The following is a 26,189-nucleotide window of genomic DNA, read 5'->3' as shown; positions in this document are numbered from 1 at the left end:
CCTGTTTAGTAAGTACAATAATTTAAGTAAATCCAGCCGACCATAAACATGCCTTGCCTCCGCGCTCCATTTTTCTCTTCCCAACTTTGCCATGCGCGACTGAGGCGGAATCATCACCAACCTTGAGGCCACCTCTTTTGAGGATCCATTCGAGGAAACCACGACTTCTTCTTCGAATTTCGACCCAGTGTAGCAGTATTTGTCGTCGTCATCGTCGTAGTAGTAGTACTCTTCTTCCTCATTGGTGTGAACAAAAGCTTCATTATATTTTCTTTTCTGTTTCTGCTCGGCGTTGGAGGACATTCTTGTTTATGCACAGGAGTCTTAGGCAAGCTGTCGAAGCTCTCATCCTCAGCCGAGAATATCTCGTCGCGCACTCGAATCATGTTGAGCCTCAGATACTTCTGTTCAAGCGACTCTTTCGGTATGTTTCGTGCTAACAAAGGAGAAGCACCACCCCATGTGTTTGTGCCCAAGCCCGATGACGACGGGTGTTGGGGTGCCCTAAATTCCAGCATCTCTCTTTGCCTCATAGTTTTACCTCCTTATTTTTCATAGCCTCAAACAATCTGTGATGCTCTGTGCTGGTATCTTGAGCATCTTTTTATTGTAAAAATGGTGGAAGAACCTCCATTGGTTTCTTCAAAGTTAATTGTAAACATCCAATCATATTAGTGATTGATCAGCAGCTATAAACAATCCACGTAAACTGCGGGCCGGCCTCTAATAAAAAATGGCGTGCTACCCGGCGATCAAACAATAACAATCCGTCCTCCTCGTACTGTACGGTGTCCTCCTGCAACAGCAATATAGTTACATGTGGTACATAATATGATATAAGATCCACCTGCATAATGTTGCTACAGAATCATCATATATAAAAACATGTGACCAGCAAGATAAATGTCGTTCAGTCACAGTACATATGGCTGTATTTTTACATGATTGACTTTTATCAGGAGGGTCCAAATGGTAACTTCAGATTATCGAAAGGGTAAATTCATATTAAAACCAAGTTGAACATGTTGTGGTCTATTTTATCTGACAGAGGGACTAGGGCCGGCGGCAGAGAGAGAGAGGAGAGAGATGTGTGTTTGTAGAATTGTAGGGGAATGTGTGTGTTGTTATCCCTCCTACATTGTGCCTTTATTTATAGTAGTAAAGGGAGAGAAGATATTCCTTCTTCTCCAAGTAATACAAGTTGTAATAGGAAAGGATAACTAGAATCACATATTTACGTTGATGCATATGCAAATAATAGTTTCAATGCATGTACATATGTAGGATTCAATTCATGACAAATATCAAATTCACATAATTGTAGCAATTTTGATTATGAAGCATACACAATTTATGTAGAATCTAAAATACGTTAAACGTAAAGTTGGGTCATGCATCATGGTGAATGTTCATGCTATCAGGGCTTGCAAAATATCGAGTTAAAAACCGTTGTTTGGAAAGAACCTGATTGCGTGATGATATGGATGAACTGGTTTGATGCAGAAAAAATTTCCAACGTCAGATTCCTAAGCGCAGCGGTAGGAGCGTGCTGATAACGTGTTGTGGTCTATTTTATCTGACAGAGGGACTAGGGCCGGCGGCAGAGAGAGAGGAGAGAGATGTGTGTTTGTAGAATTGTAGGGGAATGTGTGTGTTGTTATCCCTCCTACATTGTGCCTTTATTTATAGTAGTAAAGGGAGAGAATATATTCCTTCTTCTCCAAGTAATACAAGTTGTAATAGGAAAGGATAACTAGAATCAAATCTTATCTAGGATTTACACAATCATACTTAAACTAGGAATGTTTACAACAGAACATAGATTTTAGGTAGTTTTAACGAAAACCCCGCGGTACTGTTAATTTTAACGAAAAATCACATTTTTACACTAAAAAGTCAAACCTGATATTATTCATTTTACCCTTTATTTTGTCCTTATCATTAAAACTCAAAGTTTTCAAGCCTTTTTCATTAGTTTTCCTTAGATTTAAAAAAGAAATACTAAGACCAATTAAACGTTTTAGGATAATCCACACGCTTTATTGCAAGTAATCCTATGAATAAATAAAAGACATGGGAGATTACCATTTTGTCCTCAAGATTATTTGTTTTTTAGAATTTTATAGGGTCCCTTGAAGCCCATGGTTGATTTTATAGGGTCCCTTGAAGCCCAAGGTTTTAGAAGGTCCTTCAAGATTTGAAGTTGATCAGTTTAGGTTTAGGGTTTTAGAATGTTCTTGGAAAGAGCTTATGACTTAGGGTGTGGATCTTGGGTTTTGGAGAAGATTTGGGCTCCGTTTAAAACCCAAAACCTACACCCTAAGCCCTAATGGATTAATAGTGATTTTTTTTCTTCTTTTTAATAAAAGTCTCACGTATGCATGTTAGTTACAATTCATTTGGAAAGTTAATGACTATGACCTTATGATTGTATGGTTGAGCGTTATTGTCATTTCAAGTAGCCAATTAGTTTGACTCTTCAACGAGTACCTAAACTAAAAATATGGTATTTTAGCTTAAAGTTGGTTTGAATTTGGTATGGAAACTAAAAGCTCCCTTATCAGATGGTTTGAGATATGATGGGGACAGGGACGATTACCTCAAGAACTTGAAGATGCAAGGTCAATTTCTATTTGTGCAGATGCCCACAGAAAAAGGAAGCTTAAAGATTTATTTCCTAAGCTCTTCTCTTCCTTTCTTTCCCGTTTTAGTTCTTGGGAATTTACTTTTCCTGCAATAAAATAGGAATTAGAGAAATATGCATAAATAGAGTCGGTCACAAACTTTTAACCAAAAATGGAACAGCGAAAATACAAAACAAAAAATAAGCTCTATCTAAACAACGGTTTAGCGCATTAGGTTTGCATAGGGTTTGCCTTGTATTTAAGTGCAGCTTTCCCATTTGGGGCAGCTATGATGAATGAAAAATTCTAGAACCAGTATTATTTGTGCATGTTTTCGAAAGAATAATTCTGCAGACTGCAGAATCCTTTGGGACAAGTTTACAAAAGCAAATTTCCAACAGGAAGAACAATTCTTATTCTCCACAGCAACATATGCGTTATATTGTATCACCAAATCACTATAAAAGAAAAAGAATAGAGAAGATTCCGTATAGGGCAAGTACTTAAAAACAATTATTGTGTCGTCGATACATGAATCAAGTATTCAAACTTCAAAGAATCAGATACTTAACTAATTTAACGATAAGTGCCCTTTTTATTTTAATATACTAAATAATGAATTCATTTGGCGCGTTTACTAATCCGTAATCAAATTGAGGGGAATTGAATTGAGAATGGATTGAATTGAGGAGGATGGAATGAGTTGGAATCAGAATTGGATTCCTGTTGAAGTTGTTTACTAAAATTGTTTGGAATCGAAGTAGAAATGACATTGATCTCTATAAATTGTTTACTAATTCATATGAATCAGAATAAAATATAATATAATTAAGGTACCCCTGCTTCACTGATTTATTTTATTTGCTAATTATTTGTGGTAAAACTTTTACTCTTTCATTTTTTTTTTGTAGAGATAATTTTTTTTTAGTAAAACTTTTAGTACAAATTTAATATGAAACAATATTTTTTTATTTGCTTCTTCATATTTGAGATGATTCTTAGAGCTGGTTTGGTATTGCTGTGCTTTGAAAAAAAGCTGCTGTGAGAATAAGCGGCCGTGCTGTAAGAATAAGTGGCTGTGAAATAAATCAGCAGAGTGTTTGATAAACTTTTTTTGTAAAAATGCTTTTGGAAAAAAAAAAACAATATGATAGTGGGTCTTTTAATTAAAAGAGCACAATAGTTCTGTGTGCTTTGAAAAAAAGCCAGTTTTCCAAAGCTGCAAATAGCAGCTTCAGCTTTTTCCTTTGATTTCAGCTTATTCTCACAACAGCTTCCAAAATAAGCTTTTTTTTTTTAGTTTACCAAACACCTAAAACCCTCACAACTTTTTTTTTCATAGGTGCTTTTTTTTAAGCACCTCACTCCCAAACCACCCCTTAATCACCCTAATTTATTTCCTCTCCTCTCTCTCACCCGCTCCCCAGTCTTTCTCAGCAGTCGACACTCTCACCCACACCATCTTCTCCAATACCCACCACCACCACCGTCTCTCCTCCCTCATCTCCTCCCCCATCCTCTTCTTTCTCACCCTCCACCGCCTCAACTCACTCCCCCTCATCCACAAGACTCTCCTCATCGCCAACCACGTTCTCTCGCTGACAAACGCCCTGGGGAACAAGGGTCTGTCATTCACACCAATCCAAGCAATCAATTTCTGACTTGCATCCCCAAATTGGTTTGCAACATTCGCATAAAGAAGGGTCTGCCGTTCCAGGGCTCGTTCAGGAAGAAAATGACTCAACCCGGTGCTCCACCCGGGTCTGCAGTGTGTAAGGGTGGTGTCATGGTGGTGGTCAAGGTGTAAGGAGTCGACGGATGAGAAACGAAGGAAAGGGTGCGCTGGAAGGTATAAGGGTATTTTGGATAGAAATGTTTGATCCCAGAAGGAGGCTTCCTCCGGGAATTCAATTACCACCTCCATGTAGGTAATTGAATTCCGGAAGATTAAGGAATTCGATTCCGGATTTTAAGTGGGTTAGTAAACGCCGGAATGCTTCGGGAGGAATGCGATTCTGATTCCGTTTCTTTTCATTCCATTCCTGTTTGGTAAACACCCCAGTCTGACAAGTTCAATAATCATTATTAAAAAAAATAATCAAACCATAGCCATTCAGTCTTACAGAACAAGTTCAATCAAACCAATTTTTTATGCGGATCAAATAGTGTAGGCATATATGTCGTCAAAAGCGTTTGCCTCCTGAGAAAATTATAAGGGGGCAGTAGGTGCAACCGTGCAAGGCTTGAAAATCCAGGGAAAAATGTTACCCGACACCCTCCTCCGGTTTATTTGTTGATCCATGCAACAATGGTTGAAGAAATATTGGCCATTGCTATGGTTTCAGGAATATAATAACTGTAGCCAAACTAGCTGATTAAAGGAATATAACCGTTACTTTTGTTCCAAGTACTAAGCACACAATTCCCTCAACATGCAGGCATAATCAAAACAGAACCACATTCACATATACGGATGAATTTAGTGCGTAATTCCTTTGATTATAAACAGGGAGAGAGTAGCAAAAAGATATGTTGCAGAGTAATGAGATATGGCACCTGGAGTATGTCCATACGCGATGGCCTTCACGAGATTCAAGCTGCACATTCTCATGGTTTTAGCACAGATCGGTTATACATTTCTCTACTTTATCACAGCCGCATCATTTGATCACGGGATGAATCCTCATGTCTTTGTAACCTATCGACATATAGTAGGTGGCGTGGTGATGTTACCATTTGCCTATTTTCTTGAAAGGTACTTCTAGCTTGCTATCGTGAACTAAACAATTAGAGTACATTTTAACACTGAATACATTCGACCCAAAAATCTCATTATCATGAGAGTGAGGGTTTACCATTTGAAGTATCTTTTTTGCTTCCCTGCAGAAAAGTAAGGCCCAAGCTGACACTAATATTTGTTTCATTCACATTTGAGATTGTCTGAAGCAGGAAAATACTAACCTTTTTCTGTTGATGAAGAACAGGGTTAGCTTAGCCCTTAACATGTATTTTGCAAGCTTGAAGTACACGTCTCCAACCTTTGTCACATCGGTCGTCAACACCATTCCATCCATGACTTTTCTAATTGTAGTAATACTCTGGTCGGGCATTAAAAGCTCACAAACACCTGAAAGATAAGTACACATCTCTCTCTTGTTTTTAACAACACTTTTCAATACACATCTCATATAGGATGGATGGAGGCCCCGTGGAATAGCTAAAATCTTCAGAACCTTAATATCTTCGGCTGGAGTCATGACCATGACCTTGTACAAAGTACCTGCCGTGCGAAGCTCAGGAGATCCAATACACATCAGAAGTAACTCTGTTCCCACAAACTGGACGAAAAGATCAATCCTCCTCATTGCAAGTTTTATATCATGGTTTGCATGGCACATAGAGCAGGTATTTACCACGATAATCTCATTGGATTTACCAGTTCACTGATCAATCTACATGAAACCTCTCAGTCTTCTGTATACAGAAAAAGTTAGCCTAATTCATAGCAACACAACAAACCAAGCATTATCGGCTACACAAAAACATTATGATAAAAAATAAATTAAATCACAGTAAGTTAGCCGAATTCATAGCAACACAACAAACGATGCATGCATTATTGGCTACATAAGAACATTATGATAGAAAAGAAATTATATCACCATAAACTAATACATGGTATTATAATGCAAGAGATTTCATTTACAGTAAGTATTCTTCTATCCGTAGGCAATCACATTGAAGAAATATCCTGCACAACTATCACTAACCGCATGGATATACTGTATTGGGGCAGCACAATCGGCTGTCTTCACATTAATCATACAACACAAACAGGCAGCATGGAGTATTAGATACAACAATGACTTCTGGTCCATCATATATGCTGTAAATAAAGCTATGACATGAGTAGAATTCTAATTTATTAAGAAGCTATTGACAGTATATTTTGCATGATAAACAAAAACGACAGGGAGTTGTATGCTCAGGGTACAATAATCTTCACTCAACTATGGTGCACAAAACAAAAAGGACCCGTTTTTGTGACCACTGCACGTTGGCAGGTAGAAGCACTGTTATGTCAGCGTGTGCGCACACACACAGAGACTTTCAATCTACTTAAGTAGATGTCTAATTTGATATTTGGCTCACTCAGAATACATTATCATCATCGGTCTCTAGATGGTTTTATGGGGCAAAGATAAAGATCAAAATCTTATCGGGTCGCAAGAGCAAGCTATATTGACTAGTAATGAGCAGACGAAACACAAGATGCAAATGGAATCTTAGCAGCAGTACAGGTCCTCCATATAGACCTTGAGGAAAAAGATGCAACTCTTGGTTGAAGATTATGCATCCTATCATCCAGAACAATGTATTAGAAAATAAAGCAATTAGCAAAGTCAGCTGAATGAATGCCATTGGTATTGTTTACATGTAATGGCTTAAGTATTGAGTGCTAGCACATTAAGGTCGATACGATCCAAGACGTATCATATTCTGCTTTAACTTGATGAGAAGTGTCATCAGACCTATCAACTAATGTGGTTAAAGAGAATATGCTTAGAAATGACCCTCGAGAACTAGCACATCTCAATCAACTTGAAACCAAGAATTTTTTTGTGATGCTTAGAATTTTTTTGCTATTCATATGAATTTTAAAGGAAAAAAAAAAGAGCTCTAAAAACTGTAAAAAGGGAAATATATATTTCAATAACATTGTTGCTAAATCATTCTTGACAAAAGCCTCCATACTAACAACTAGATTAGGCCACCCAGATTTACCATACATGAACTACTAATTAACTAAAACATTTACAAAATGCCTAATGAAATGGGAAAATCGCGACACTATCCCCTAAATTTGCTTCTTACAGTAACCTTCAAATACCCATCATGTAGCTCACTTTGCTTCTTCAAGCCGTGCACGTATGGACTCGGGGTTTGACAATTTATTAATCCTGCAAGAAGAATAGAAACATAATGATGTCAAACAACTTGTAATGGAATACAATATACATTAAAACATACAACTTGTATTTCCAACTATAAAGACAACTCACTTGATGACAATTCCAGATGCGAACTTTTCAGAAATCCATTCTGGAACCAGTTCTAATAGCAACTTAAGCTGCTCTTCAACTTCACCTGTGAAAAGAACCACGAAAAGGAACTTAGGCTCAACTGAAGCTTCCATAATTCGGAAAGAATCTTCTTTCATATATAGACTACCTTCATCAACGATATCAGAATGGCTAAAAATTAGCTTCTCTACAATATCCTCTTTTTTCATAAATGAACAGTTCATTGATTGAAATAAGAAATGAATCATATTGAAGAGTTCAGGAAGGCTGGAAATCATTTGTTGTCGCCTCTTTGCTTGCAAGATGGCTGCATTTTGCTCCTTTGCCTTTCTCTCCTTGTCTTTAATCTGCAAAGACGTATATGGATTAGTCCTCAAAATTTATGTTCATATCCAAGTAGAAGAAGAGAAATATTGAATAACCATTTCTTAGAGACTGGTACCGAGGTTAAAATTGTCAACGATGACATAGTGGCCAAAAGCTTTTATGACTATGTTTCTTTCAACTATTTATACTCTACGTTCATCCAATCATATTGTTATCCAAAATAAAAGAAAGAAAAATATTTACACTTATTGACATCTTAGAGAGATGTACCACCAGTTTCTGCTGCATCTACTACATGCGAAAAGACAAAAAGTTTCCCAATAACAGTTTGTGTGCTGGATGCAGAAAACATTTGTTAAAATATGCTACACCATCCATCCCATTATTAAAGGTAACTGGAATAGATGATGAGAGCATATCTCTTGAATATTTATACTCTAATCTGCTTTTGATATTTCAACTGGAACAAAAAGGGGAAGACGAAATTTTTGTGCAGGGCGAGTTAATAAAAATGGAATTAGTAAGCTCCACCAGCTTTTATAGAATCAGAAATGCTCAATAAGGAGAAAGGAATGGAGAATTCACGATAGACATACTGATTGCAGAAGACCTTCTGAAAGAACATTGGAAATGTCACTATCAAGTGATGCGGCATCCAGAACAAGAACTTTCTCCTCAAACAGTTTATTCTTCACTGTACTGTTAAATTTCAATGACCTGGAGCATGTAGGATGCCTAACCAACTTGTTCGGTGAGCTTGTAGAATTATAATCTGGGCTCAAGATATTATTCTTCACAGGAGTGTCAAATTTCAATGACCTGGAGCATGGAGGAAGCCGAAACAATTTATTTGGCGAGCTTGTAGAATTATCATCTGGGCTCATATAGCATCTCTTTGGTGGGTGCAACGCAGGTGTTGTGGTCATCAACCTGGCTGGTGTTGATGCAACCTTTCCTGGGGTTGACTCAATGCTGGCACCTGTTTTGGGCAAACTATCATCATTTTCTACGGGGTATCTTTCTTTAGTTGGAGTTGCAGGAACTTGGCCATAGGATGAAGCAGCGGTACTAATTTCCTCAGCGGAGAAAAAAGCACTGAAATTTGACTCTGGAACAGAAAATTTTGGAGATTGGGTTTCAGTTATTGTAACTTTCTGGGAAGAGTGCCTTTGAAAAGACCGGGACAGATAACCTTCTATTGCTGATTGCTTCTTTTTAGGTGTTTCAAATAATGTCTTAATTGGCACTGACTGTGTGGGAGTCTCATTTATGTTTGAATTCAAATCCCCCTTTGATTGATTAGATGTCATTAAATGCATTTCATCTGGAATTGCATCACCCTGAAGGCAGATTGTTGATACTGCTGCTTGCTCAACTGTGCATACGCTGGACAATACCTCACCAGGAGATGAGGATGCAGGAAACTTGACCGTATCTGAATGCATGTGTTCCTTCACATGATTGAATGGATATGGTAGAATTTCTTCTGGAATTTCGTAATCCTAAAACCATATTAAGAATTGTTAGACCACATAGTATTCGCAAAGTGGATCAAGAAATAGATTGTAAAAACGATCAAAAGAAAAGCTTGAAGTCCCAAGTATACTAGCATGATCTCTCTTTTTCATTTACAAAACTTGAAACTTGCTCCCCAGCTGCAACAAGTGGACTAGTAAAAACACTTTCCTTAACACCTAATCTAATTTAACTAGATAACGACTGAGAAAAATGGAAATACAGGCACCTTGCTGCAAGAATGACAGGGAATAAAAATCATTGCCTAAAGTTTTCGTTGTTACATAAATTAACAGAGTACTTTCCATTCTAAATTCCTTGCAATCAGAATTCAGAAGTATACCTCAGGAGAGGATTTTGAAATATCTGCAAGCCGTTTGCGGAAAGCCTTCCTCAAACGCATAATCCCACCACCTTCAGATTTCAACTTGCCATCATTCGCCACTGCATGAATATTCATGCTAATGTGAAGATCCGGCTTCCTACGACTGGTTTTCTCATCCCACACAACCATTTTCTTTATCTCAATTACCTCAGGTAAAATAAATTTCAGCTGAGCCAAGTGGGTATAAGTAAACCTCCTAAAAATGAGAGAAACAATTCTCAATCAATTTCTGCAGCCTCAATTTATATCTTTAGCAACCAAACAGAAAATTAAAAAGATTTTCTTTAACATAAGGAAAAATACCTATCCGTTAAATGCTCAATCACCGGGCTAATATTCGTAAAATTCGACTTCAAACCCTTCTTTCGCAACCTCCCAATCGAAATATCCAAGCAATTGAAAAACTCCCCCAACATCTCATACCTGCAAAAACACCCACAGAACATAATAAATCAAAATCAACACAAACAATTCAGCAAATCAAACACATATAATCAATTGAAGCTAGAAAAAGATTCTTACTTTTCCGGTAGCTGCATGGAGCGGCGAACGCGGGTCTTCAGCGGGGTTTTGTCCGGCCAAGATGCGATCTCGTCCGTCAGTTGCTTCTTCTGGGTCGACTTAAGCATGGCAGCGGATCTTCTAACTTGTTCAATGGGAAGCGCGACGTTGCGGCTGCGAGCTCCACGATGGAGCTGCGGTGGCTTCTCGGGGGTTTTGAAGCTCAGCGTCTCATTTTCTCGCATTTGGGGCTCAGGGTTTAGGGTTTTGCTCACCGGCGTCTCGCATCTGAAGGTCTCCGCGGAGGAACTCATTGCGTAGATGAAGAGAAATTCGGATTCGGAATCGATCGAAAGGCGAGATCTTGAGGATCAGAGTCTCACAGAGAAGGAGAAGAGATTAGCGTTTTGGGGATCTTGGTGTTTACGCACGCGAGTTCTCCTTGGCGGGAAAAGATGAAGCGGCGCTCGCCTGGCCGGTTGCTTCCCGCCAAATAGATCCGTTAGCTCCCGCATTCTTGCTTCGGTTGGCTTTCATTTGGGCTTTCTTAGGCCCAAGCCCGAATTTTTTATATGCTGTTTTTCTTGAGCTGCCATGATGTCATCACAACCAAACACCATAGCAACTCAAAACTTTCTTAAAAAGCAGAAGTAGCTCTAAAAAATAACCCCAAACCGACACTAATTTGGTTTCAGATATCTATTCGGACCGAGTAAGCTAACTAAATATGGTTCCGGGTAATAAAGAAACGATTTGGACATTATTTGTGTACGTAAAAACAGTTTAAACCAATTTACACTATACGGTTTTTGTGAGGCAGTGGCAGGGGAGTAAGGCATGGCTACACGGGGAGATGGAAGGTGAGGCGCAGGCAATGAAGGTGAAGTGCAGGAGCGATGGAAATGAGTACTGAAGGTGAAGGGCATTTTGGGAAGAATAATTTGATTCCGAATGGAACCTTCTCTTTGGAATCCAAATACTACATTTGTCCAGGTAATCAAATTCCAGCGATATCAGGAATTGAATCCTAATTTTACGTGAGACCCCACATAAATGTGCATTCCGCTTAAGTTGGTAAATGAAGAAATAATCATGAATGGGGAATGACTCTCATTCCGTCATATCCTTTCCCCATATGTAAACACGCCATTAATTTGGACGTCCATTAACAGATAATTGAATTTCAACCAATATATTACAATCAAGTACTTATCACTGTGGGTATTGATGATGGTTATTTGAGCAACATCGGTCGCTGTTCCGGAATCTGAGATTGATTCAAGATTATGCATCCTCTCTCATTCAGAAGCTGAAGTAATCGAATCGAGTAGTGAATTCCATCAATCGTGTGTTAAGCATTGAAGGTTTTTCTTATATAATTGGATGCATGAATAGAATGTCTGCATCAGAGATTTGCACGTTGTTCAACATCCTTACGGATGCGGATGCATGTTGTTCAAGTCTTAAATTCTACTGCCAGACTTTCTCAGCTCTCAAACATGTTGCTGCCTCAGATGAAATGATTTACTTCGGGGGGGGGGTGGATAATCCGGTGGAAAATCATGGGAAGATATTGAGAATGAGTCTCGTATTGATGGGAGGAATGACCTTCTATGAATTTATAAGGGGTTAGACTACTCCTTATATTGTCAATTAATTTTACAATGGAGCTACAACTTTTTTCATAATATCAGAACAGATTGTCCAACGCTTGAAATCAAACTATGTCGAACCAATAATCAAGTATCAACCTCACCCTTCTTATGTTGTATGCGCGCACACACAAAAGAAAACCAAGATCACAAGATTCCACAATTACATATAGTAGGATTAGATTCGTAACACAAAGGTGAAAATCAATAACAAAAGCGTAATTTTGGCTAAAAGATTCTCAGAATCTCAGGATCATTGAGAATTACTTTATTATTTTTAATGTTCTAAAAAAAATCACATGCGTACTTATTAATCAAAGAGTGAGAATAATACATTCCCAAAACGTAACCCAGCTGAAAATGTCAACTTAAAATAAGGTTTAAAAAATTAATATGATAAAGCAAAAATTAGAAACCTGAAATTTTTTTTCTTAGAAAAATAATATGAATCGAAATTAACATTCAAAACTCAGAGATGAATTTAGAAATTCATGTACCTCATAAATCCAAACTTTAAAATGTATGTACAACATTTCACAACCATCGCTATCTCTTGACTACAACCATTTTACCATGACAATTAGCGTCACTATATTTAAATTGGTGCTCGCTCGACCAGATGCTTTTGACCCAAGTGTTTTTCGTTTACATATTATGTGTTAGGCTAGTTGGTTTGAGATAACGTGTCCGCCTCCTTTACACCCTAGTTCGAATCCCTTATCGAAAATACCGCCATCGTAAAAGTAGATTCGTGCGCTGCCCTATTAAGCCCCTAAGCCCAAGTATCATTCTTTAGGCCCAGAGCAAACCCTCCCCAGTCATAATACTCGCAATTATTTAAGATTTTTGACCCTAATACAATTATGGTTGTTCCATTCCAACAAAAACCAAGGTTTGTGAAGCATCAGGCTCCCTTCGCAAGTATTACCCAACTCCACGTCTCCTTCCCAGTCTTTTCTTATTATTTGGTACAATTTAACAAGCAAGCTCTCACGCAGAGAGACAGGAGAAGAAGAAAACAAAACACCCAGATGATTAAATAAATTTGAACAAAAAGCCCAAAAGCTTTCCCTTCTCTCTTCGGTTTCTCCTCTCTGCTTTCAATCAATCGGCAGAGCCATTTGTATTTACAGGACCGCCTCCAGCTTCTTCCCCATTTTTTATCTCCACAGCTCTCTTCCCCCTTTGCCCTCTTCCTCTCACCGTCTCAATCCGTTTCGAATTGGGTGTCCTTTTCGAAACGTATCTTTTCCGTGTTCCAATCAATTTCATCGATTTCGACTCTTCTGATGATGCTGCTTCGTGGGTCGGAGGTAAAGATTCGTTCTTTAACTTTATCGTGTTGTTATTCGTTTTGGGTTTGTTTGTTTTGCCCAAAAGAAAGATTGAACATGTTGGCGTTTTGTTCAATTTTTATTTCTGTGCATAAACATGGTTTTGTTCCTTCTCTTGTCGAATTTTTGCATTTGCGTTTCTGGGTTTTGTTTAATTTGTTTGTTAGACTTTGATATTTTCGTGGCGAATTGACTTATTGTCAAGGTAGATGATCAGATTGTAGTAATTATTCCAGCTTTAGGGTATGATTTTTACTTTGTTGCACAAAAGTCTGGAACTTTCCGAGAAAGTAAACAGCTGAAGTATATTGCTTTATGTAGGATAAAAAACAAAGTGGGTGCTAGGTTTGTAGGATTTTGTGTTACATTGCACTGGAGAGGTTCTGTGTGCGTTTCTCGAGGTTGCGCTGTTACTTTTACTCAACTGGATAGTGAAATTAGAGCCTATGTTCTAGGTTTGGTTTGTTTGGCATATTTATATACTTACTAGTTTATTTTCAATCTGAAAAAAGTCGGGTTCAGCAGATCAGTTTAGTATGTTGGAGACAGTTCGTGGTTGGTTTCGGTAGTGATTTGATAATTTGATCCTCATTAAACTGTCATTCCAATGTGGTGGTAATCTGAGTGAGGTGTTTTGGTTGTGGTGGGAGAGCTTATTGATTTTGTTACTGCATTATATATTTTACCCTCTTCACAGATGCTGAACTTTGTTTAGAACTTTACATGCCTGTAAAAGGACTTATCTTATGCCTTTCATCCTTACAGATACCTGCTTAACTGGTATAGTAGTTTGTGGAATGGACTGGCTGTATCTGTCCACTGTCAGCCTTTGTGAATGATGTTCCGTAGGTTGAAGGGTGTGACATCTCTTGGCATTTTAAAGTGGAAAGGCGATTCATCTTTGACATCAGGGTTGCTTAGGGATGTGGCTCCTGAGGTTGAATTATCTGACTATGGTAGGGCACCGAGTCCTGGTAGTGAGAGCCCTTCAGGGCTTCTTAATGGTGAGAGTATAAATGTTGAACCAATTGCTGATTTGGACCTGTTCTTTGAAAGGCTCTACAGCTACTACTGTGAGAAAGGACTTTGGTGTATTATTATAAAGTGGATAGTTGAACTTTTGAGTTTGGGCTTCACTATATTGTTCTCAGGATTCTTCTTATTAAAAGTTGATTGGAATGGTCTTCGTAATGCAAAATGTGGGATGGATGCATTCGAATCTGGAATTAAGCCCTGTGACCTTGCTAAGGAAGCCCTTCATCAGCACCCATTAACCCCTCTAACTCTTTCCAAAGCCATCATTGTTGGATATTTGGGCATATTTTCCATTTATTTGGTCTTCTGTTTTTTGAGGTTTTTCTCTCAGTTAAGGGATACTTTGGCAGTCCGTCACTTCTATCACAACAGGTATGTCTGAGTAGTTTGATCTCAAAAGATTTAATGCATTTTAAACTATGCCTGTTGTTTTGTACAAAACCTATGCCTTTATTAGTAAAGAATAGTGATTTTGGTTGTCTTCTTGCAGTCTCCATGTCACAGACAATGAAATTCAGACCATGCCATGGGCATCAATTCTTGAAAAGGTTGTTCAGCTACAAAGATCGCAGCAGCTCTGTGTGATCAAAGATCTTTCTGCTCATGATGTGGTTATGCGATTGATGCGGAAGGAGAACTACTTGATTGGAATGCTTAACAAGGGGGTGCTTGCTTTCCCAATTTCACAGTGGGTTCCAGGTGCTGGTCCAATTGTAAAGTCTGGCTCGGATGGAAAGCAAGAACGATTAATACTGACAAAAACCCTCGAGTGGACCTTAAATTGGTGCATTCTGCAGAGCATGTTTGATCGGTAGGGTGAATCTAAGTACAAACATCTTGCAATGTATATGTACTTCTCGATTTCATTTGGAATCTTGATCTTATGTCCAAATGGCATATTACCTATATCATATTTACAATTATTTGGAATACATTATGATGCCTTCTTTCTTGTTTTTGTACTTAAGAATTTTTGTTAGCTAGAATGAATATTTATCCTATAGATGCTAGGAGCAAAACTATTATGCTTTCCTTTAAAAGAAAAATAAAAATTAGAAGCTATCTCTTAGGGATGGTTTGGTATTGCTGTGCTTTGAAAAAAAACTGCTTCTGCTGTGCTGTGAGAATAAGCAACAGAGTGTTTGGTAAACTTTTTTGTAAAAGTGCTTTTGAAAAAAAAAAAGTAGTATTATAGTGTTTGGTAAACTTTTATGTAAAACAGATGTGAAAAAAAAGCCGGTTTTTCAAAGCTGGGTTTTGCAGCTTTGTGTTTTTGGCTTTTTTTTCATCCAAAACTGTGAAAAAAAGCTGAAGGTGAATGTTTACCAAACACAAAAAAGCTGCCAGCATTTTTTGATACCCACTTTTTTCAAAATCGCCTCAGTACCAAACCAGGCCTTAATATGGTCATCCCTGACTGGCAAGAAAGTATTGGGTTGAGTTGGCATAGTCTCTTGGTCAAAACTGTGTTGGATATTTTTATTGCTTTTAGTTTCTAATCTACTTCGTGTGCTTATAGATATATGCACGGTTTAGGGAAATATGATAAACTGGGACCTGTTTTGTCTACACTAGAATCTTTGGTAGGAGGTTTTATTGGTTCGAGTGGCCATGCTTCAAGGACCGCTAAAGGGTAGAGTATGGCTTTGTTGATAATTGTTTATTCATGTATCAATGACTTGTATTATGTATTTCCTTTTGAATGAAGTGTGTAATATTGTTTACAAACAGGATGCACTCGGAGAATTTTATTTGTCCTGTGTGTTTTGTTTTCTGTTATAATATTCATTTCTGACGATGTGACTCTTTCTGCAGAAATTTCTATGTTACAAGGGACTTTAAATCTAATCCAAGAACATTAAAGAAAAGGCTTATGGTAGTTGGATTCGTAATGCTTCTCCTTTCCCCATTTCTTGTAATATTCATGCTGGTATATCTCTTCCTGAGGCATGCAGAACAGTTTTATAACCATCCAAGCACAGCATCATCTCGAAGGTGGTCAAATTTGTCAAGGTGGATGTTTAGGGAATTTAATGAGGTAATATTTTTGTTCTTCCCCTCAAATTCAACTCGATCCTTTTCCCATGTCTGGTACTTATGCTACAGAAAAAATTGTTAGTCAAAAGTTGTCATTTAAGGTCCAATTATTATGTTGGCTTAGGAAAATCAATATTCCCCTCCCTTCCTGCTTTTTGTTTGCAATGTCTATAATTGTACGGTGTTTTGTACTATTGGCATGGTGAATGGCAGGTGGACCATTTGTTTAAACACCGAGTCACGAGCAGTGTAGTGCATGCTTCTGATTATCTGAAGCAATTTCCTTGCCCTATTATATCCATAATAGCGAAATTCATCTCTTTTGTTTCTGGTGGCTTTGCTGCTATCCTAATCATCATCGCATTTCTGGAGGAATCTCTGCTAGAGGGCCATGTAAGATATTCTTACTTGTAACTTAATGCTATATCAGGCTGTCTGTATACATTTCGATGCTAATTATTTTGGTTCTACAATATTTTTTAATCATGTAGATATTTGGACGCAACTTGTTCTGGTATGCTGCTGTTTTTGGAACTATAACAGCTATTAGCAGGGCTGCCATTTCCGATGAACTGCTGGTCCTTGATCCAGAGGGGGCAATGTCTATGGTGGTACAATATACACATTATATGCCAAAGACATGGCGTGGCAAAGAGAATACTGAAAGGGTTCGGGTAGAGTTTGAAACCCTGTTTCAGGTAATTCTCATTTCATTTACTCTTGTTCATCTTAAACTGGGATTACATGTGGAAAATATTTCTGGGCACTCAAGTAGTGTAGTGTGGCTTCTGTTGAGAGTTTCAGAAAAGTAGGACGTATCTTTTGCCAGTTGGTGAAACAGATATTATAGGCCCCGTTTATGCATCACATACGTGGTGGAATCTAGTGTTTTGATTCCGTCCCAGTAAATATTTGATTGTTCACAGTTAATATTGTATCCAGTTTTGATTTTTGATTTTTGATTATATTACATGCCTGAAGATTAGTCTACCCTTTCCAGTTGAATTTAAGCCCGAAGGGAAGAAAATAACAGTTTATAACATTTTATGATTACAAAACAAATTAAGCTGATGTTCATGCTGTTTTGATTTTTCAATGCAGTATACTGGAATGATGTTACTTGAGGAGATGGCCTCAATCTTCCTTACTCCATATTTACTTATATTTGTCGTCCCGAAGGTCAGTTTTGATCATAATTGTTAAATGTCATTTTATTTTTATGCCATCTAGATGCACAGTTGGCAGTTTTTTGTTCTAATATGCTTTCTGATTTATTTTGCAGAGGGTGGATGACATTTTACAGTTTATTGCAGACTTCACAGTAAATGTTGAGGGTGTTGGTCATGTGTGTAGGTCGGTATTCTTATCAGTCATTGTTGTCACCGTCTTTTCATTTGTATTCTGGCACCATATACTCTATTAACAAGAGTACGAAATTTGACTGCCCTCTTGATTTCCTGGCAGTTTTAGCACCTTCGACTTTGAAAGACATGGTAATAGCAATTACGGGTCACCTGACAATGTACCTCGCTCGCAGAGGAGTTCTCAGGGGAAAATGGAGAAATCGTTTTTGAGGTAAGATCACAACCATTACTCATAAGATTGCTGTAAGCAGCAATTAAGTAGTTGCCAAAAAGGTGCAGTATTCCTAGGACTATGCAAATTAGGCACGCCCTGGATAAATGCCTTTCCGCATCTCAAATCTTATGAGCTTTCCAATCTTTGTGGCAGCTTCAAGAGTAACTATCCATCGTGGGACCCAAATACTCAAGGTGATCAGTTTCTTAAAAAGCTGAGAACTTTCAGGGAGCAAAAGTTGCAGGGACAAGGAACTCGACATGCATATTCTCCTCCGAGAGGATTTGGCGACCGCAACAATCTTTTATCATGGGAAAGGCCATATCATAGCCCTGGAACTGCCTATCACTTGGGGTCTCTGTGGTTAATTGATGCAGATCAAAAGAATCACCACCCATATCTCCTTGATTGGTATTACACCTCTCGGCCACACCGCATGGCAAGTTACGCTGGTGAAATTCCAGAAGAACCATTTGAAGCTACTGAGCAACATTCTACTGATTGGACCCCAACCAACTTTCCAGATAATCAACTGAGATTTGAAGATCTCTGGGCTCATCGTTATGATGACCGTTCACAGTCTAATCTGGGGGCTTCTACATCAGCGCCTTTCCACCGAGAGAGTGTACTTCAGCATCATGACGCTGGCACTTCCGCAAATCCAATGCGCAGTCATTGGTGGGCTAGAACCGGCCAACACGGAACACAGCCCCAGTCAAGTTTTCTTGAGCCTCCAGATTTCACCCAACACGGGAAACAGCCCCAGTCAAGCTTTCTCGATCCTCCAAACTTCATGCGCCAGCCTTCAGATAATTTTTACGGAAACTTCTCAGAAAGAAGCTTCGAGGAACACGAACAAGAAGAAGAACCGGAACAAGAACAAGAACAACGGTTGGACTGGAGGAACTACCAGAGCTTGTCCCGAACGACGTACGTGGATGACCTAGACTTGGAGGCAGGAGAGTTTAATCTTCATTTCGGTGACGTGTACAGTAGTAGACCTCCTGAAACTCCGAAAATAAAGCCATAGCCACCCCCTCAAGCTTGTAGTGATATCGATTACCATTTGTTGGCCTCTGGTTTTATCAAGAGGTTCTTGCTTAACTAGTAATTTGGGTGGTTTTGCAGCAACTGTGGAATGTGATTAATGTTATTACTCATTTAAGGAATCTGTGCATTCTTTGTTGTATATAAATTCAATCGAATCTTGATTAGACCAATACTCCGACTTCGTGAGGAATCTGTGTTATCTCTATATATAAAGTTAGCATCCTAAAATACGAAGCTTTCAATATACCAGGAATGCAACTCCCTAATTAGAATGTCTAGATAATATTAAAAATAAATAAGTATATAAAAATATATATATAATTTGTATTTAAAATAAGTTATTTATCGTTCATTTCAAATTTGTTCTTCAATATTCTACTAGTATTACGGTTAAGTGACATTCTTCTCGACTTGTAAATAGAAAACCATGGATTTGGTTTACATAAATGACAAGTTTGATACTTGACTATTATGATTGGCTCCACAGTGTGGGTTAGTCATAGTGAATAAAAATATTTTCTTAACAAACATAAACTCTAACAATACAACAAAAACCTCAACAAAAGCATTCCCAAGAATACAACAAAGACGCCGACAAAACAAGCAAAACCATAACGCCCAATAGGGCAACAAAAGTAATGAGCTCAAAAGAGAGAAATTTGGACATGACTGCTACACTATATTAGTAGGACAATAAAAGTAATGAGCCCAAAATAAGAGAAACTTTGACATAACTGGAAAATATCAAACAAAAAATTTTCGTGCTATCGAAAGACATGATCCATAGATGATGTGGTCCGACACATCTACTTATGCGTTCGTGAAACTTGTTTTTACAGATGATGTGATACAACACACCTACCGCACAAAAAATTACAATGCCCATGCCAGTAAAATTATGCAAGGAAACCCGAAATTTTAGTTCCTAAAACGGCGCCGTTTAGGAACATCGCAGTTTTCATTGTTCGTTGTCCATCGCCTTCACTGGAACGCAGAAAGCAGTTTGTAGGGTTTATGCACAAGGGTTTAACAAAAATCCCAAATTCACAAAAACCTCTCAACATTTCCGACCATGAGAAAATCTTCAATCTCACTCTTCTCCCACCTCACTCGCCAGAGACTCAAATCCTCAATCCCTCCTCTTCTTTCCAGAAATTACATTTCCGACCGCCCATCCTCCTCCTCCCCCTCTCCGCCGGCGGTCTCACCGGCCCGTTTCAGCCCCTGCGCCATAATTCAGGACTCATTCTTCAAAAGCAGCCAATTCCACACAAACCCATCTCGAAATATGAACACCCTCGTCGAAACATCGCCTCAAATTTCCTCCAGGCAGAGAAAATCCATGGAAAAGTCGGACCTTGAAGAGGCTTTCGAGTCTGCAAAAACCATCGAAGAACTGCTTGCGGCTTTCAAGGCCATGGAGTCGGCTTTCGAAGAGAGGGAGCTCGGCATGGCTGCTCTGAAAGTCGGCCTCAAGCTTGACCATGAAGGTGAGGACCCTGAAAAGGCTCTGTCTTTTGCTACCAGAGCATTGAAGGCTTTGGATAGAGACGATACCGGTAAGCCCTCTTTGGTTGTTGCCATGGCTTTACAGTTAATGGGTTCTGTTAATTATGGATTAAAAAGGTTTAGTGATAGTTTGGGGTACCTTAATAGGGCTAATAGAGCATTGTGTAGATTAGAGGAGGAGGGTTTTGATGTTCGGGATCTTAGACCGGTGCTTCACGCTGTGCAGCTCGAGTTGGCGAATGTGAAGACTGCAATGGGGAGGAGAGAGGAGGCTCTAGGGAATCTTAGGAAGTGTTTGGAGATTAAGGAGTTCATGTTGGAGAAAGATAGTACTGAACTTGGCAAGGGACACCGGGATTTGGCAGAGGCGTATGTAGCTCTTTTGAACTTTAAGGATGCATTAGGATTCTGTATGAAGGCATTGGAGATTCACAAAGAAAAGTTGGGGCAGAATTCAGTTGAGGTTGCACATGACAGGAGACTTCTTGCGGTTATTTATACTGGGCTGGAGGAGCATGAGAAGGCGTTGGAGCAAAATGCATTGTCACAAAGGGTGTTGAAGAATTGGGGTCTTAGTTCCGACTTGCTTCGTGCAGAGATTGATGCTGCTAATATGCAGATTGCCCTGGGAAACTTTGACGAGGCTATTGAAACTTTGAAGCGTGTTGTTCAGCAGACAGATAAGGATAGTGAGACTAGGGCACTGGTGTTTATCTCGATGGGAAAAGCATTATGTAATCAGGAAAGAACGGCAGATGCAAAGAGATGTTTGGAGCTTGCTTGTGGAATTCTTGACAAGAGAGAGACAATCTCCCCAGTAGATGTTTCCGAAGCGTACTCGGAGATAGCAATGCAATATGAGACTATGAATGAGTTTGAAACTGCAATTTCACTGTTAAAGCGAACACTAGCTTTGCTTGAGAAGCTCCCACAAGAACAGCACTCTGAGGGAAGTGTTTCAGCTAGAATAGGGTGGTTACTTCTGTTGACTGGAAAGGTCTCACAGGCTGTTCCTTACTTGGAGAGTGCAGCTGAGAGGTTGAAAGAGAGCTTTGGTCCCAAGCATTTTGGCGTCGGCTATATTTACAATAACTTGGGGGCAGCATATTTAGAACTAGAGAGACCTCAGTCAGCTGCGCAGATGTTTGCTGTTGCGAAGGACATCATGGATGTCTCCCTTGGTCCCCATCATGCCGATTCAATTGAGTCATGCCAGAACCTCTCAAAAGCATACGCTGCCATGGGAAGGTATTAATACTCTTTCTTATTTTCTTACATATTAGATTTATTACTTCATTGGATATGACAGTTACAATGTGGTTATAAATCTTGCTATTTCCATTGTTTCCTGGTCAAAGAAAGTGAACTTGATACGATTCTGGCACTTGAATTCTATTTATCAAGCAGCAATTCATTGAGACGATTGATGCATTTAGTAGAAATGTTTAATCTTATGTCAATTGCTATGGGCAAATATAGTATCTCAGAATTTCTCTCCTGGATTTTTCAGCTATGTCCTTGCAATCCAATTCCAGCAGCAAGTAGTTGATGCTTGGGAAAGCCACGGACCAAGTGCTGAAGACGAACTCAAAGAAGCACACCGAGTTCTCGAACAATTGAAATTTAAAGCCCGTAACACATTTGCAAGTAATGAGTTTACTACAAAGGCCTTACCTCTGCCCCAGACCCAAACGTATGGATCTGACAGGAGTTCAAAAGGCTGATTTCCTGTGAATTAATAATTCAGAAGATGCTCAAACTTATCCATCTGCTGCATAGCATGGACTGGGTAGCTTCATATATTGGTGAGGGTCTGTGGCTACTGGTTTTAATTTTTTCAGTAATCTTACGTAGCTAGTTATATAAACAACACAATTTATAGTGATTCCTAGTTTTGCCAATGTCTTAATTATTCTGAAGTAATCACCCTGTTTTTTCTGCTAGAAGTTGAAGATTTTGGCCAGCATTCGAGTTTAGCCTGTCTACAAAGCTTGTAATGATAATCTTAGTCCTTAATTGCTTGATTAATAAACGATCTTACGGGTCTTTGTGATACACTTATTATCTGTTTAGTAAGAATTTAATCTACATTTCGAGCGTGTGGACGACTGGTTTACGATGGCTTGCCAGATTTTTCTGAGACATGTTGCCCTACAATATAGTAACTCTGTTTCTCTTGAACAACTTATTGATGATGTTTGGTTAGCAAAGACATGTAATGATGATGTTGGTGTTGGCTCAGCTCATGCATGCTGCTTTGTTGTTTTTGCCCTGCTTTTCTTTTAGGGCATGTTAACAAAAGTGGAAAATTGAAGGAATTAGAGAACTAAAACATAAAGAGAAGTAAGGAAAGGGAATCGGATCAACTAGTCACCCTACTCGATTTGATTTCCCATTTTTAGGCACTTAATTACAGATTTCAAGGGAAGATTTTCACTTTTTTTATACCTTAGTTGTAAGTAAACGCAGGTAAAGTTAACGAGGGAAATGATCTCATTTTCTATTCCTTGTAAGTAATTTTTGCACACCATTTTCTCATCATGCATACCGTTGCTTATTTTTGTTCTTTGAACTGAATAGATCAAAAGAAAATCTAGAGACAAAGTTAAACATGAATGGATATAAGAAAACGAGTGCAAAAATCATATCGCCTTCTTTTTCTTTCCTCTATATTCATAAGGGCCAAAGAAATAGCATTCGTATAATTAAAATTAGACGTGATGAATACATTGAGGCTTTCAGCACTCACCAACATTTGCATAATTGCTTCAATATAAAAATATGTTAAAAGTAATCATTCTCATTCATGAAGAAGAAGAAGATAACAAACCTAGAAGCAATGATTCTCAAAAACCCATGCCAAGCTTTAAGCAAGGAATCTCTAATGTCTTTCATTATGTCTAAAATTAACCCAATGTGACCCCATACATTGGTTTATCTCATCTTTAGCTCAGTTGGTTAAGATGATTCACCTACACAAGGCTCCGAGTTTGGATCCCCCTCCCAATGTCGTTCGAAGGGCTTGCAACTTAGTTAATTAAGAACATCCACTTCTACACCTGATGTCCCGAGTTTAACTTATCCTCTCCCAATCTTGCGCCACTGTTTACAGCTTAGTTAAAAGCATTCATCTATACATCTCAAGTCCTGAGCTCGATTTCCCCTCTTCCAATACCGCTTGTATTAAGAAGAAAAGGTTACAAAAAGAAATTCACATTACAACTCACACTCAATAGGAAAGGAAAAACAGACCTTAGTTTTATTACGTTCTCCGTCCTTCTGGGTTCATAACTTCTATGTTGTGCTATGAGTTATGACTCCATCTCCTCCCTCCAATTCAATCACTACAAAGTCCACATCACTACCGATAGAAAACAGCTCCGAGTCTTGAGGCGAAGAGCTCGGTGCTATGGCATGATCGATCGGACAACGAATAGTACCCGGAACACTTGTTCTGCAAAGAGGGCAGTTGGCATTGCTTTGAAGCCATACATCAATGCAGTCCAAGTGAAACTCATGGCTGCAATTGGGAAGAACTTTTAGTGTGTCTTGTTCTTGAAAATCCTTCAAACAAACTGCACATCCACACACACTTCTCTCTTCATCAACTTCTCCTCCTTTGAACTGAACAGTTGGGATTCCACGAATGACTGATTCGTCAAGCCCGCGGTTCCACACTGACGGAGAGAAGGCCGTAAGTAGCTCCTCATTTTGTCGAGCTCGTGAGGTGGTCGGAAACCTCATGATCAAGAGATTGAGTTGGTGCCACTTTGAGCAAAACTTGACAACAATGAGATAGTAGCTCACTAGCAAGAAAGCTGAGGCCATGAGGCTTAGTAGAACAATAGCTAAGGTAGGGAAAGAAGAAGGTGGACTGGGCAGAGGTGGTGGATATGTGGAGTTTACCTGGTCTTTTATGGTTAGGAAGACAGATTGATCACCAAAATTGTACCAGTTTTTGTGCTTTGGTGCCATAAAAAGAATGGAGCTGAATGTCAATGAAACATGAGAGTTTGTGTTTCATAGATGCTGATATATAAGATTTCGACCAATAGGTTTAGAATTTATTTTTTAATTTAATTCATCAAATCAATGAAATATAATAAAATAAAGGCTTATTATATTAATATCCCACAAATTGTTCAATAAACTCCACATTTGCTTTTTCACTTAAAAATTATCTTAATACACCCCACATACTTTCCCATAATACCTCCACACCCCACATTCTCAATATACACCTTATATTTTGTACATACACCCCACATTTCTCAAATCTTATAACACTCATTTTTAATTTTCAGGAACTGAATCTAACCATTTGAATGTTTAGTTTGCCGAAAGATTTCAAGTCATCTAAACGTTTAGTTTGCCGAATGGTTTCAAAATGATGATTTGAAATCATCTTAGTATAGTTTGCATCGACAGATGTCTACCTTCGTTAAGTAGGGTAACATCAGCAATGGCTTCATTGTGTATTATTGATTGATTTGTCATTGTTCTCTTAGGTTGAGCTGCTTAGAGGTCAGAAAGCAGATAAAGTGGAGGTCACTATACAACCTGAAGAATTGGATGATATGGAGACCGTTTTGCCTGCAAAGTAAGTCCGAGACATGAAAAAATTGAACTTTACTTTAACAATGTACCTTAGCAGCAGCAGATAGCTTATAACTAGTGTGTCGTATTTAACAGGTACGAAGAAGCAAGGGAGGAGGAGAAGCTGCGAAGTCAGAAAGAAGATTTCAGTGACATGTTCGCAGAGAACGAGAAGAGGAAACGTAAGCAAGACAAGGAAGGGAAAAACAAGAAGAGGGACTTCCAAGTTTTAGGATCTATCTCTGTTGTTATTACTAATTTATTGCCGGATGGGAAGCCACCCACCCTCCTGACGTTGAGTTTTGGTGCCGGTGTTTTTCCGAGAAATGTGATATGATTGCTCTGCTTGTACCGCTTTGATACACACTTAGTGATCTATGTCGTAATACAAATACTCACTTTTTGACATGTTAATTTGTAACCCTTCAGAGTCAATCAATTCCAAAATAAATCTAGGAAGAATTTCTAAAAGGTTCCTCACAAAACTTCTTTTATCGAAAAACATTTTAGACAACTTTTTTTCAATCAACATGAAAAATAAGAAGTCTTACCTCATGTGAAGCTTCCGAAACATCGATTTCATATTCCATTTGTCAAAAACAATTTTTCTCAATCAACATTTTGTTCAACAATGGAGTGTGTGAGGGTTTTGATAGTTGAGAAGATAAATAATACGCTAAAAGTGATTTGGAGTGTATTTAGAATTTTTTTTTTTAAAAAAAAACCTAATAAGGTCAAAATTGTAATTGCATAGTCGGGTAAATAAGTCATTTAATATTAAATTTTAATATCGGATGCATTCAACATTTTGTAGGATGCTAATACAAAAAGTCTAAAATAAATTTTAAAAATACATCAAAATGTGTGCAAGACACGAATTTCAACAAAAATGCCTAAACAACAACATGATATATAAAAGTTAAAGCAAAACTAGTTTAGTAACAACATAAATGTGAATGTAC

General features: G+C 38.4%; 6 protein-coding genes across 10 annotated transcripts; 4 read left to right on the top strand and 2 right to left on the bottom strand.

Moving 5' to 3' along the window:
* The first annotated feature begins 4,751 nt into the window (after positions 1-4,751).
* LOC126620617 (WAT1-related protein At4g08300-like) lies at positions 4,752-7,133 on the top strand. 3 transcript variants are annotated; one of them, XM_050288827.1, is made up of 5 exons: positions 4,752-5,339; positions 5,609-6,029; positions 6,354-6,512; positions 6,598-6,688; positions 6,781-7,133. In XM_050288827.1, the coding sequence occupies exons 2-5, from the start codon at positions 5,880-5,882 to the stop codon at positions 6,804-6,806; spliced, it is 426 nt and encodes a 141-aa protein (XP_050144784.1). In that variant the 5' UTR covers positions 4,752-5,339; positions 5,609-5,879; the 3' UTR covers positions 6,807-7,133. The 3 variants fall into 3 exon arrangements, with proteins under 3 accessions (XP_050144784.1, XP_050144782.1, XP_050144783.1); XM_050288825.1 differs by having other exon boundaries at positions 4,752-5,379; XM_050288826.1 differs by having other exon boundaries at positions 4,752-5,379; positions 5,511-6,029.
* Positions 7,134-7,312: 179 nt separating this feature from the next.
* LOC126620616 (CDT1-like protein b) lies at positions 7,313-10,941 on the bottom strand. The gene is made up of 7 exons (XM_050288824.1): positions 10,458-10,941; positions 10,239-10,358; positions 9,894-10,131; positions 8,632-9,537; positions 7,857-8,055; positions 7,688-7,772; positions 7,313-7,585 (listed from the first exon to the last, which is right to left on the bottom strand). Exons 1-7 carry the CDS (start codon positions 10,748-10,750, stop codon positions 7,528-7,530), a joined length of 1,899 nt encoding a protein of 632 aa, XP_050144781.1. The 5' UTR covers positions 10,751-10,941; the 3' UTR covers positions 7,313-7,527.
* Positions 10,942-12,959: 2,018 nt separating this feature from the next.
* Positions 12,960-19,292, top strand: LOC126623436 (autophagy-related protein 9-like). The gene is made up of 10 exons (XM_050292335.1): positions 12,960-13,401; positions 14,188-14,829; positions 14,948-15,268; positions 16,273-16,495; positions 16,708-16,887; positions 16,986-17,192; positions 17,596-17,673; positions 17,777-17,847; positions 17,959-18,069; positions 18,226-19,292. The coding sequence occupies exons 2-10, from the start codon at positions 14,258-14,260 to the stop codon at positions 19,100-19,102; spliced, it is 2,640 nt and encodes an 879-aa protein (XP_050148292.1). The 5' UTR covers positions 12,960-13,401; positions 14,188-14,257; the 3' UTR covers positions 19,103-19,292.
* A 776-nt stretch (positions 19,293-20,068) lies between these two features.
* LOC126624461 (protein KINESIN LIGHT CHAIN-RELATED 2) lies at positions 20,069-22,721 on the top strand. 3 transcript variants are annotated; one of them, XR_007624112.1, is made up of 3 exons: positions 20,069-21,879; positions 22,142-22,436; positions 22,579-22,721. XR_007624112.1 is itself a non-coding variant. In XM_050293521.1 (2 exons), the coding sequence occupies exons 1-2, from the start codon at positions 20,195-20,197 to the stop codon at positions 22,353-22,355; spliced, it is 1,899 nt and encodes a 632-aa protein (XP_050149478.1). In that variant the 5' UTR covers positions 20,069-20,194; the 3' UTR covers positions 22,356-22,721. The 3 variants fall into 3 exon arrangements, 1 of the variants encoding a protein (XP_050149478.1); XR_007624111.1 differs by having other exon boundaries at positions 22,576-22,721; XM_050293521.1 differs by having other exon boundaries at positions 22,142-22,721.
* Positions 22,722-23,411: 690 nt separating this feature from the next.
* LOC126623911 (RING-H2 finger protein ATL16-like) lies at positions 23,412-24,623 on the bottom strand. Its single transcript, XM_050292885.1, has one exon. It carries the CDS (start codon positions 24,604-24,606, stop codon positions 23,926-23,928), a length of 681 nt encoding a protein of 226 aa, XP_050148842.1. The 5' UTR covers positions 24,607-24,623; the 3' UTR covers positions 23,412-23,925.
* Positions 24,624-25,110: 487 nt separating this feature from the next.
* LOC126624474 (uncharacterized) lies at positions 25,111-25,682 on the top strand. The gene is made up of 2 exons (XM_050293536.1): positions 25,111-25,231; positions 25,324-25,682. Exons 1-2 carry the CDS (start codon positions 25,209-25,211, stop codon positions 25,562-25,564), a joined length of 264 nt encoding a protein of 87 aa, XP_050149493.1. The 5' UTR covers positions 25,111-25,208; the 3' UTR covers positions 25,565-25,682.
* The last annotated feature ends 507 nt before the right edge of the window (positions 25,683-26,189 follow it).

Source organism: Malus sylvestris, chromosome 5 (assembly GCF_916048215.2).
Source record: "Malus sylvestris chromosome 5, drMalSylv7.2, whole genome shotgun sequence".
Lineage (NCBI taxonomy): Eukaryota > Viridiplantae > Streptophyta > Magnoliopsida > Rosales > Rosaceae > Malus > Malus sylvestris.
The sequence above is the reverse complement of the archived record's forward strand: the minus strand, read 5'-3'. Positions and strand labels throughout refer to the sequence as shown.

Excerpts from the sequence above, each read along its gene's own strand:
- LOC126620616 (XM_050288824.1), bottom strand. The coding sequence starts at position 10,750 with ATGAGTTCCTCCGCGGAGACCTTCAGATGCGAGACGCCGGTGAGCAAA. Across the intron at positions 10,359-10,457 it reads TCCATGCAGCTACCGGAAAA|GTATGAGATGTTGGGGGAGT; the intron begins GTAAGAATCTTT and ends GTGTTTTTGCAG. Across the intron at positions 10,132-10,238 it reads ATTGAGCATTTAACGGATAG|GAGGTTTACTTATACCCACT; the intron begins GTATTTTTCCTT and ends TCTCATTTTTAG.
- LOC126623436 (XM_050292335.1), top strand. The coding sequence starts at position 14,258 with ATGATGTTCCGTAGGTTGAAGGGTGTGACATCTCTTGGCATTTTAAAG. Across the intron at positions 16,496-16,707 it reads TGTTTAGGGAATTTAATGAG|GTGGACCATTTGTTTAAACA; the intron begins GTAATATTTTTG and ends GGTGAATGGCAG. Across the intron at positions 17,848-17,958 it reads GGTGTTGGTCATGTGTGTAG|TTTTAGCACCTTCGACTTTG; the intron begins GTCGGTATTCTT and ends ATTTCCTGGCAG.
- LOC126620617 (XM_050288827.1), top strand. The coding sequence starts at position 5,880 with ATGACCATGACCTTGTACAAAGTACCTGCCGTGCGAAGCTCAGGAGAT. Across the intron at positions 6,513-6,597 it reads TCTGGTCCATCATATATGCT|GGAGTTGTATGCTCAGGGTA; the intron begins GTAAATAAAGCT and ends CAAAAACGACAG. Across the intron at positions 6,689-6,780 it reads TGACCACTGCACGTTGGCAG|AATACATTATCATCATCGGT; the intron begins GTAGAAGCACTG and ends TGGCTCACTCAG.
- LOC126623911 (XM_050292885.1), bottom strand. The coding sequence starts at position 24,606 with ATGGCACCAAAGCACAAAAACTGGTACAATTTTGGTGATCAATCTGTC.
- LOC126624461 (XM_050293521.1), top strand. The coding sequence starts at position 20,195 with ATGAGAAAATCTTCAATCTCACTCTTCTCCCACCTCACTCGCCAGAGA. Across the intron at positions 21,880-22,141 it reads GCATACGCTGCCATGGGAAG|CTATGTCCTTGCAATCCAAT; the intron begins GTATTAATACTC and ends TGGATTTTTCAG.
- LOC126624474 (XM_050293536.1), top strand. The coding sequence starts at position 25,209 with ATGGAGACCGTTTTGCCTGCAAA. Across the intron at positions 25,232-25,323 it reads GAGACCGTTTTGCCTGCAAA|GTACGAAGAAGCAAGGGAGG; the intron begins GTAAGTCCGAGA and ends CGTATTTAACAG.